Here is an 11,984-nt window from a genome sequence, read left to right on the forward strand (position 1 = left end):
AGATGCTAACTCAATATAATGAGATGCTAACTCAATATAATGAGATGCTAACTCAATATAATGAGATGCTAACTCAATATAATGAGATGCTAACTCAATATAATGAGACGCTAACTCAATATAATGAGATGCTAACTCAATATAATGAAATAATATCTTATTATAATGAGATAGTAACTCAATATAATGAGATACTATTTCATTATAATGAGATATTTTTTTTTTTTTTTTACAGTGGCGGAAACGGGCTTCCATAAGTTTCACCAAAAAATAAAGGAGCAACATAAAACCAACCAAAATGATGGATGTGATCTAAGGATTCACCACTTTGCTGAAACGCACCACATAGAGCATGTTTCTATAAACCAAAGTTGACATGTATTGCACGCCTATAAAGTTCCCACGGAGATGTGCTCACTAGGTTTAGCTGGTAATTTAAACTTTACTAGCAATCAACACTCAGCAAGTCTGAGTTCTTGAACACATTTAATTGAGTGTCTCTGAGTTGTTAATTCGCAGGACAATCTGCCATCTCTGCAGTGTTGGAAGGGGATCTCCAAATATTTGTTTTTTCTGCTGTCAGCTTCTCTTTACCTAAAGGAACCCTGCTGTAAAGGCAGAGAAGGACAGATGAACAGTTTGCATGAAGCTTTTGTCGAATTAAGCAGCAGAAAGATCCCAGATATCACAGAATCAATGATGAGCTTAGCAAAAATCAAAAATACGTAGAATGAAGTGTAAAAGCAGAAAGAGTTTAACTTGGGGTCTACTGAGATCAACGGTCTTTAGTTTATGATAACATTTTTGTGGGGTTTTTTTTTTTCAAAATATTTGATAGCAAAACTAATTATTTAAAGAGCCTGACTGAGATTGGTCACATTTTCAGACCTCTTCATGCAGCAGCGCTGTGATATCAGAGACAGTCAGTACTCTCCTACAATGCTAACAGACTAAGACAATAAGCTGCTGCTGTAACTGTTAACTTCAGCTGACATGATGGGTTCATTAAAAAAAACATGTTTGACTCTTTTTAGCCGACCAACAAAAGCATATTTCAAAGGAACTTTCCCTCTTAGGCCGACTGACGGAGAAAAAAATGCTTTGGGTGCTTCATGCTACCTGTGCTAATGCTAAAAGCTAACACCTAGACACTGATGTTTGAGAGAAAATTAAAAAGGTCAGTAAAGCTCCCGCTTCTCCAACACTGATGTAGTAAACTTTTAGAGATAAGCTAATGCTACATGTTTACAGATTAGCTACGACAAAATGATCTGGATCAATGCTTAGAGACGCTAGATTGGTGCGCAGTCCTGAGCATGGTTTAAGCTCACTAACAGACCAGAAAAATTGGAAACCTTAATGCACCCAGCAGTTTATCAATTATAAATCATTATTATTTTTAAATGAGGATTGAAATATACCTTTCTATTTTGCCCTAATTAAGGAAGTCAAAACATGTGCATTTTGTAAGGAAACTTTGATTTTTTGATTTCAACTAAACACAACCCTCTTTTTTCATCATTTTAGCACTGGGATGACATTTTAGCCTTAATATTCCAAATCTAAAGTACTGCTATACCTTCTCCATCTTCAGGAGCCTCCTCTTCGTTGCAGCTGCCTCCTGAGCCTTCGTTCTCCTCCTCCTCCGCTGGATACTGAGCGCTGGCCTCTTCGTTCTGCGAGGCTTTTCCCCTCCGACGGGCCTTTCGCTCTTTCTCCTGAGTTAAAACACAAACATGGTTCACAGGAAAGCCCAGGAGACACAGCAAAGCACAAGCGTCAGCATTATGTGAAGCAGGTAAGACTCGCTTACTGATTTCATTTTATGCTGCTGCAGAATCTCGTCCAGTTTCTGCCTCTTCTTGTAATTGAAGTAGAAGTTTTTGCACTGTGACACGGTTTTTGATCCCACCATCTTGGAGATGGCGGACCAATTTCTACCATACTGGAGAAGACCTGGAACCGACAAGGGTGATGGGAATTAGTAGGCGATAAAAAAAAAAAAGAGACATGGCAAAGAAGGCTTTTATCACGATTCTGTGAAGAACAGCAGCTAAAGGAGCCAATTATAGCAAATAGATTATCTTCATCAAAAGGCAAAACCATCCCACCAAGAAGCTCAAAACACACACTGGACTAGTTTTATGTAATCCATCAGCTGCATCAAGAGCAGTTGGCTGAAACCTCCTAAACACATAGCGTAGTATGAACGATAAGGGCGCGCTGCGGTAGGTGGACCATCACTCACGCCGGACACATCAGTAACTCTTCCCTCTCAGGTCACTTTGTGTCATATTTATAACGGACTTTGATGTGACCCAATTCCAAGAAACCCAAGTCCTTTAGCCAGCCAAGCACATGATTGTGTCTTACACAAGAGTCAACAGGCACCCGCTGGGCCCGAGCTGTGATAGATCAACCTGTCAGGAAGCACACAAGCTCCCCTTACGCACACACATCAACAATCCCGCTCTATAGCAGCTAAAAGAAGAGCTATGGCGAGCAGTCACAGCGTGCAAGCCCCAGTGAGAAAGACCGTGCAGAATTTTGCTCCAGTACCCCCCCGCCCCCCCTCCTAGAGTCTGCAGCTAGCCAAAGGCAGCTCATTAACTGTGTGTGTTGTAAGAGGCTTAGTTTACACCACCCACTTGTTTCCTGTGCCAGCCTGACAGGTCTTGGCAACGGGACAGATTCTTGAAAGGTTGTCGGGGTGGGGGTGGGGGGGTGTTATTAACAGGCACAGAGCCAGTACATCTTGGGATAACCTTGGCTAAGGGGGTTCAGAGGTCCCTGCATCTCATCGCTTAATGGAGCTGGTGAGGCTAGAGGAAGCTGCATGAGAGGGAAAGGCAGATTTTTACAATTCGCTTCCACAGTCGCTGACGCTAAATGAAGCAAATCGGCAATGAGATTATGAATAACAGCTGATCTAAATGTTGGACTACTGCTTGTTTGGAATAAATAAATAAAACAAGAGTCTCCCACATTATTTTTGCTTGCTAAAAAGCGTATCTAAACTAAACAGAGATAAGCCGTCTGTTGGGGGGATCAGTTTAACATTTGAACAGCCAGCCAAAAACTCCAAAACATCGATGGACTCCAACAAGACTCGCCTGGTTTGACCTGGTTTTAACTTTTCTGTTATTTTGCTTCTAGAGCTGATGGTTTAAAGTCCCTGTCTATGTCCTTCTGAGAGTTTACGGCATGGAAAATGGTTATGCAACTCTAATAAATAACCTCTAATAGCAGGAAGTCACAAAACTTTGTTCGAGTGGATCTGGAGTCACATTCAAAGTTGAGTATAAAGAAAAATCACAGCTCAGTAAATGACGGAGTAAAAATACTTTTCAGATGGCCTTTTATGATCTTTGCATTATTTACCTTCAAGGTTCATGAAATGCTTAATGAAAAAGTTTAATGTCATGAGAAAAAATTGGTTGAAATGGTATTGCATAGACCTGAACGTTGCAAAGTGACACAGAACCTGCCCACAGGATACACAGACAACGCACTTCAGTGGGGACGTGGTTACTGAGTAAAGAAGAAACAAGATGGGATATTTTTAGTAGAAATGAGCCATTTCCAAATGCATAAAGAGACGTTCTGCATGTCTGTAGTTTATCCAGACTACAGAAGAACGAGTGAGTCGATGAGATAACAGGAAGGCTACACTTATCGCTGCTAAGTATATAATTTCGATACTATAATAAAAGTTGGCTTTTTTTAGGACATCTCTAAGTTTAAGTAAATGTCTACATTTTCCAGGACAGGGGTTTCAAACTGCGGCTCGGCTGCTGCTATCCTGCAAAACTCAGATGCATTACTTTCCCAAACACGCTTCGATCAAACGGCAGAAATAGCTTTAGCAGGGCCTCTTCAGGGCTGGATAACCCAGCTCTAGAATACAATCACAGAGCCATCTGCTGCAGGTACGGTTTCCACACTAGTCACTGCCAGCATATGACCATAAAGCCAGCTCCATAATCATTTTATATCTGTTCTAAATTAGTACAACCCTTCTCTCGCTTTTATACACCCAGTGTGACATCCCCCTACAGAATATCCTGAACTGTTTTGTTATCTTGTTACTATATTAACTTTAAAGAGAAACCAAAATCAACCAACGTAGGTGTCAAATGGTTAGATTGTAACAAAAACCAGGGATTAGAAATTGTCCTCAAGATTCTTATCGGTGCATTGCTGTACAAAACTTTATAAATCCATAAAATGTTTTTCCATTCCGTCAGCAGAGGAATTTGAATAGAGCAAAAGAAAAAAAAAAACTACTCAAAGTCAACATTTATATTGAAGCTTTTCTACGGACTGATGTTGAAAACAAGCATGTGTTCAAGCCTGAGTTTCTGATGTATATCAGCCACTTACTGAAGATTATCCTTCAGATTAAAAAGCCGTTTCTTTGCTAGCAGGCATTGCTAGAACAGCCTATAGAGCAGAAATCAAGCTAGTTTTTCTGATTCTCGCCATGAGGACCAAGACATGTGACAAACACACATGAACCTTTTTACAGCCGTCCCACAAATGGAGAAGAGGGAGGGGGATTTCATTGCCCTATAAGTACCTCGTTACCCAACATGCTCCGAGGCACCATTAGTGACCAAATATGCATATTTAACCGAGGGAGACAAACTCTGCAGCATGCATTAAAGCTAAAACACTAAGAGATGTTGATCCTACACAGAGGGAAAGACTGCTTTGCCCTGACAGCAAGCGATACATTGTTGAATTAACACACAATACAAATCAGCTCTGCTTGACTCAGAAACTTAGCTGCTGCAGGAGCACACATGGCACAAACATCCAATGAGGAGCAGGCTTACTGAAACAGGTGGTGGCTTTACACCCAATCACAACCCTCCATCTCTGTTAGCCCCTCCCAAAGAAAGTCCAATCAACACCTGGTGCGGCCAGAAAGTTGTTGTTCCTGTCTGTCACATGCCTGTGTCTGACTTCAGTCGTCTGTTTGTGGCTCAGCGCCCGAGTGACGCTTATCAGAAGCCTGGATCTTTAGAGCTCCCGCTTGGAAGCTCTTTTTGGGCTGGGCCTTCCGATCCAGAGCGGAGAAGATGAAAACAGCTCGGTCACGGCGCTCCTCCTGCCAGCTGGCTGGAAACTTGAGCCGGTGTCAGGTTGACATGCTTGGAAATGGCACATGCTCCGAGCCTACTTCTTATTTCCCTTTCTTCCTCCCAGCGCTCCGGTGAGTGCCGCTGCGCTGATCTGTGCTGCGCCTCTCCCCCAATGGCGGTCGTCTGAGAAGACTTCCACAGGAAAGTGGGACTGTGGGGCGGCGCTCTGCACTCAGCCTTTCTCTCCCTCATCTGATCTCTCCTATCTTTTTTTCCCTCCCTCCCTCCCTCCCTCCCTCTTTCCGTCAGTCTGTCCCGCCCCTTGCCTAACTCTGCCAGCAGGCACGGCAGCACGCACGCACACACTCTCCAAAACGGACGCAAACGCATGAGTGAGTACAAACTCCCTAGAACTCCCCACTCCCTCCCTCCGTCTCTCTTGTTAATACTCTTGCACACAGACACAAACACACATTCAGGCAATCCAAGAGTAAACAGAGAGCGGCAAGGGAGAGGAAAGAGATAGAGAGGGAGCCCGGCCACAGAGACAATGGAGAAAGGGAAAGGAAAGGATACAGAAGTGGAGAATAAGCTTGGAAAGAGGAGAGGGGCTCACAGGCGGGAGAGAAAGGAGTTGATGTTGATACCATGAGAAAGCAGAAAGGCTTTCACATTTTTCCTGACTGACCTGCTTTTCATCTCGAATCTGACCTCTCCAGTTTATAACAACACAGAGCGAGTGAGTGAGAGCGAGAGAGAGAGACTGGGGGGAGAGGTGTTTGCCAAATCTTCCACAGCTCTTGCCAATCTGGGCCGCTGCCATCTTCCAACGCAGAGACTGGAGCGAGAGACGGAGGACCAAGGAGCAATAAAGAAAGAGGAGATAACACAGCCTTCTCTACCTGATGTTCCTGCAAAACCCGGCAGATTCATGAATTTACATAAGCACCCACCCCAGCCTCTAAAAGCCAAATGTGACACCCAGCAGACAACATGGCCCAGGAGCACGCAAACATAACCTTAGCTTGTACATAAAGGGATGGTTTATAGTGATTCAAAACCAAGATGCATAAATCAAATAGGCCGGTTCCACCTTCACGGGCAGCTAAAGTACAAACAAACCTGGCTCCATTTCAGGAAATGTGTCAAAACTATCAATTCCTTCTATTTGCATTTAACAAACCCAACAACATGTACTCCAAAGTCATTTTATGAGTTAAAAAAAGGGGAAAAAATTAAAGTTTTGATGTATTCTCATACATACATCTATTAAAGAAGATGAGTCTCTTATGCACAATAGTCCTAAGGAAAACAAATCAATCTGCCAAAATCTCAGCCTTGCAAGTTTGAAATCAGAGCCAGCCAGGAAAAGTCTGATCCCTCCACCATCTGAGTAGAGTGGCAGAGTCATCGCTTAAGGCTAAACTGGCTGGCAACAACACAATGGAGTGCCGATGTTCTGCCAAGAACTGTAATGTCATTATTCAGATCTAGTTAGCTCAAGGGGATAAATACAATAGCATCAGGACACCTAAGCTTCTTTCAAAAAATATACGTATCAAGCTTGGAGAACTGTACAGAAACGCATAAAGGAGGGTGGTACTGTTTGGGAAATGAGGCTACCCCTTGAGGCAGGTTAGAGGATGGTCATAGGAACGGAGGAAAAACATCCAGAGCAGCTCCTTCTCGTCAGCTCGACTGAACTGTAGCTGGAGTCCTGTGTTTGCGGTTACATAAGCCCTTCATAGAAGCTCTGCTTCGGCTGAGCTGCCAGGCTAATCCTCTGGGATGGAGTGCCCCAATAATCCCACAGCAGGAGAATGGAACTGAAGACATTAACCAGGATTACTACACAGGACCGTGTTCAAGCAAGGCCAGCGGCAGTTATCGCAAAATGACCTCGTAACTCAGGAAGAAAACGCCGGGTCCCAGGAGACGCTACCTAAAGCTAAGCAGATGCAAAGTCGGTTTCATTTGTGGGCTGTAATTTATTTTCCTCCAGATTTCAAATGGAGGACATGGAGAAATAATGACAAGAAGCAGTCAGAGGCCACAATAGACGCTACGGTACACACAAACCCCCAAAATAGCTGCTGCCTTAAACAATAGAGAGCGATTCCAGACTCTAGTTCAATATTAAAAGCCCCATATGAAGGACAAAATAGCACCAAGAAATCAAGAGGCGATGAGAAGCAGAAGATTTCAGCTTGATCCCGTCCTGACCATCCAGTCTGCAACTAAAGCACTCTTTAAACTTGAACCCTAGTCCAACCGGTGAAGAAACCATCCCTAAGTGCTAACAGGTAGGGCTAATCACAATCCGCTGGTGTGGAAGACAAAGCGGGTGGATAAATACTCTACAATGGCCATTTTCTGTATTAATAAAATGTTTAAAATGAAGTCAGAGAAACCAGATAGATTAAAAAGCTATGCAAAAGGAAACTTTTTTTGTCTCCGCAAGAGAGCAAAACTTTAAACAGATAACATGAAGGCTTAATGGAGTACAAAGAATTTACCGTTTTATCTTCAAAAGGATCCACAGGTACTTTGAACAATAGACTTCATCGCAGAAATATTGATTATTGATGTAGATGCAATAGAGATTTCCCCTTAGCTTCTGCTAATGGTGCTAGCTCTAGCTAATATAGTGAACACAGTAGATCATATTTGCTCGTTTCAACAGATATCTCATGTATATCGGCTTATAAGAACTTTGAGACAGCAATGCAGCGTGGCATTGTCTCAATTTACAACAGTCAATATAATAAAAAACAACTCTGTTAATGTTAACTTTCCTGTGTTTACTCTGCACGTTTAGGTCAGTAACACCTAACCGCGTCACCAAAATGCACCAAAGGATATACAATTAATATATCGCAATTATGCCAAAGAAAGTTAAAAACCATCCACTAGACTTTGTTTCCAAGTTTGAAGACATTTTGCCTACCATCCAGGAAGCTTTTCCAATTCAAAGTGCCAGGAATAGCGTTGAGTTCTAAGTTTTATACAGTAGCCCATCAAAACCTTGTTTTTGTTTAGGAAACATGCAACTTGAAACGGACGAAGGGGCCCACCCCTTTTGAATTTTCTTTTTTTGTAATGACCATAACCTGGATCTTCACCAACATATTGCAATTATGAGTTTGTGTCATGGACTTTTTAAGTTAATAGGAGCACATGTAGGCTGTTTTCAACTACTCATAAATCCCTTTAGGTAGGGGTGTCCTGATGCAACTTTTTCATTTTTGATACGATGCCAATATTGTAGCTTTAGAATTCACCAATACAGGTATTGACCCGATATGATATCAGCATGGATCATACAGCCTTTAATTAATTACTTTGTACCTTAGAATATTAGGAAAGGCTTAATGAAGTGATATTACTGAACAATAGTCAACAACAACAGGTATGAAAACTTCTGACCAAATGGGCTACGGAAAGTTAAAACAGAAGCAGAGTTTCTATCAGCATGACAGTATTAGAGATTTTAATCAACACCTTTGTTTATAGATGTTGGAGATCGGCCTGTTTTTCAGTGTAGTCCTGTTTCTCTGTGACTGGCTGGATGACTGGCTTTTACAGTTGCTTTTTGTATCTCTGCTTCTGTTTTCTTTAACCTTGGAAAATATCCCATTCATTCGGCCTTGGCAAATGGCCTCTCACACTGAGCCTGGTTCTGCTGGAGGTTTCTTCCTGTTAAAAGGGAGTTTTTCCTCTCTACTGTCGCTACAAGCATACTTAGTGTGAGGGATTGCTGAAGAGTCAATGAGTCGATGCAATCAGCTGCTTTTCCTTAGATAGAAAACTTTGAATCAATTTGACTAGATGATCTGGTTGAACTGTAAAGAGCCTTGAGATGATATGTTGTAAATTGACGCTATAGAAATAAACTGATTTGATTTTAATGCAGGCCGATATAATCAGAAGTTAGTTTTTAGACCAATATTGGACCCATATCCGATATCGGATCAGGACAGTCCTACCTTTAAGATTTAATATCCAACCTCTTTCCTTGTTAAAACCTGAAAATGTTGGAAATCTTTTATTTCTCAAAAACAGATTACAGTTCTTTAATCCCTACAGAATATACACAGAGACTGCCGTTTGAATAATTATATCTGCAATAAATACAAAAATACTGTGAGGGGTTTCTGTGATCATTTTGTCTTCATTTTCAAAAATAATCAATTAATCTTTACTTGATTGCTTTTCTACATTAGATATAGTTATCAAAGCGAAAGTGAATTCAGCTAAAGGTTATATCTACAGGTCTCAACTTTACAAAGAAATTCTAACTGGTGCGTCTCAAGATAATAAAGACATATTTATTACACTGAGAGGGATGGAAATAGGGCTGCAACTAACGATTATTTTGCAAATCGATTAATCTTTAATTGTTCTTTTGAATAATCTATTGATAATCGGATAGCAAAAGAAGATTTTTTACAAATAAAACCAGGCGAAGCTAAAACTTTTCCACTTGAGTAGTTCTGGATAGAGCATATTGACTGTCAAAAACATTTTTTTTTTCCTAAATCCAAAATATTTACATATTTCTTTTATAATTTTGACATAAACATTGCTCTAAGTGTGTTGCTCTTGCAGCTAAAGGCATGTTTTACAGTATCTATACTCAAGTTAAAGATCAATTGGTCACTAAATTAGTTGACGATTATTTCAATAGTCATTTTAATCCAGTTGTTTCAGCCCCAGATGGAAAGTTGGTCATGCAAAAAAGCCAAGATTGAAATAATTACAAAATAGTATTAAATATTAAAAACACATTTGAAGGAAATTATAATAAAGATCCCACATGAAATAAGTAAAAGTAAAAGAGTGGTTTGCAGAAGAGCTCAGTGAATCTGTGAAGCTCAATTAATCAGTAACCGAGGTTCAAGCAATATACATATCAAATACTTTCAGATACACTCACACAGAGAGCTAGAGCCTTGCCAAACAGGCACCATGGCAGTGACCTCTGCATATCAGCCATAGGCTTTTGGGTAATCTTCAGTCAGGGACAATAAACAGCCCGGGTTAATGACTGCTGCATTTGCAGGGGCTCACTGATAAGGGACAGACTTTACAGCCTCCCTGATAAAAGAGAAGCTGCCTTGACCTACAGAGGAAGGGAAACGGCTCCAAAGAGCGGCAAACGCCTTCCAGGCAGACTGAGAAATACATGCACAGACACAACCTAGCAGCACGTGGCAGCTGCCGCCTCTCCAACAGGAAGTCACACCCGCATAAGTCGGCGATGCTTTTAAACGCTCCGCAGACCGTAACATTTGAAAACAGCGTTACAATGCACAAAAAGACTGACCAAGCTACACCCAACAAGAGAAAGAAAGTTTTATCTGCTTTACCTTTTTTGGCTGTTTCCATCTCTTCTTCAGTCCAGCGAGAGCTCTCATTCATTTCCAGATTGGCTGTCAAAAAAAAAATAGAGAAGCAGCAAGTTAGAGAAGGCGGGAGGAGGCGGGGGACCGGGCAGTTGTCATAGAGTCAGTTAGGGAGTGACTGACATTAGGAAAGGAAGCAGAGAAATGAATCGAAAAAAAAAAACAATAAAAGGATGGGAGGGAGGGGTGGTGGAGGGCAGCTTGTGCTTCTTGCCACTGCAGCTTTGGTTGCTAAGCATTATTTCTTTTTTTTTTTAGATGGAGGGAGCAGGAAATCCAAGGAGAGAAGTCAGTTAATGATTATAGACATAACAACTGGCTGCGTTCGCTGCGCGGGCCACGAGCCAGCCTGTCGGGACGGCTGGAGCCTGCACTTCTACGTCCTCTAGATGGACTCATCAAGGGTACAGTGAGCCGGTTGGCAACACTGCTGGCAGGACACCCAGCAGTAGTAGGGGGTGGGACTGAATCACCAGTCCCCACGGCCCCTTGTCACCTGGGGAATCCCTGTGATGCGGGAACGACTGCGGCATGCACACAACTGCTGAAACATCACAGATCCTCCACCAGCCTGCAGCAAGTGTTAGTGTACCAAAAAAAAAAAAATTACCATCTGAGGGGGAGAACAGGAAATCCAACACTGCTGATAAAGACTGTCATTAACGACAGGGGGGGCACTTTACAGAGATTTATTTTGAATTATGCTAACTTTGCACGTTCTGTTCGTAAATGAGTTTAGAGATAAGGGAAATAAAGAGGACAGAACAACAGTACACTCTGGTGGTTCAGGGCAGGACGCTGTAAGGGCATCTAAGGTCACTCTGCTCCATTCAGATGGCAGTTTTTATTTTAATTGTTAATCCACCAAATTTTCCTTCATCATATTAAAAATAGATATGTTTGACATCCAGTTACAGATTTTAATTTAAGGATGTTATTCAAAATGCCTTTTTTTTAGCAGTTCATGTTTACCTGAATCCATTTTTTTAAAACAGCAGTCTGTTATTTTAGTAGAAACAGCATGAAAAATGAAAGCGGACCATCTGGGACTGACCTAGCTCGTTGTTTAGCGGTGGCGTGGTGGTCTCCTCTCCCTCGCTGTTCATGGAGCGCGTGTCGCGGCCTTTGCGGCGCCCCTGACTGTTTGCTGTTCGTCTTCCCTTGAAGGCCACAGTGGGCTCCTTGTCCTCTGCATCCTCTCCAGACGTGTCATCCCTGCGTTTACCAAACAGAGCGTCAGAAATAATTCGCATTTTAAGGTTAATCATTATTCTCACAGTTCTGGGGAGATATTCACATACATGTCGATGACCCTCGTGATATTTTGAAAATTCTTACTAACATTTTGTTAGTAAAATAGATCGATACCGCGTCAATATATCAACATATAAAGATATGGCAAAATTTTGTGAACTTTCAGGGGATTTTGTAGCATAACGATGACATATAGCAATATTTCATTAGTAAAAGAGATTGATATGGTGTTTTTAAA

The 11,984-nt window shown here is 41.7% G+C and overlaps 1 protein-coding gene across 2 annotated transcripts in view; it reads right to left on the reverse strand.

Moving 5' to 3' along the window:
* ncor2 (nuclear receptor corepressor 2) overlaps window positions 1-11,984 on the reverse strand; it is a 145,108-nt gene that overhangs the window by 40,183 nt on the left and 92,941 nt on the right. For both annotated transcript variants that reach the window (XM_015370063.1, XM_015370061.1), the window contains exons 16-19: window positions 11,547-11,707; window positions 10,457-10,519; window positions 1,814-1,956; window positions 1,580-1,718 (exon numbers count right to left, since the gene is read on the reverse strand). In XM_015370063.1, coding sequence (XP_015225549.1) covers window positions 1,580-1,718; window positions 1,814-1,956; window positions 10,457-10,519; window positions 11,547-11,707 — 506 coding nt within the window. The remainder of the gene's footprint in view (window positions 1-1,579; window positions 1,719-1,813; window positions 1,957-10,456; window positions 10,520-11,546; window positions 11,708-11,984) is intronic.

This window comes from Cyprinodon variegatus, unplaced genomic scaffold, assembly GCF_000732505.1.
Source record: "Cyprinodon variegatus isolate N-32 unplaced genomic scaffold, C_variegatus-1.0 Scaffold41, whole genome shotgun sequence".
In the NCBI taxonomy this organism is placed as follows: Eukaryota; Metazoa; Chordata; class Actinopteri; order Cyprinodontiformes; family Cyprinodontidae; genus Cyprinodon; species Cyprinodon variegatus.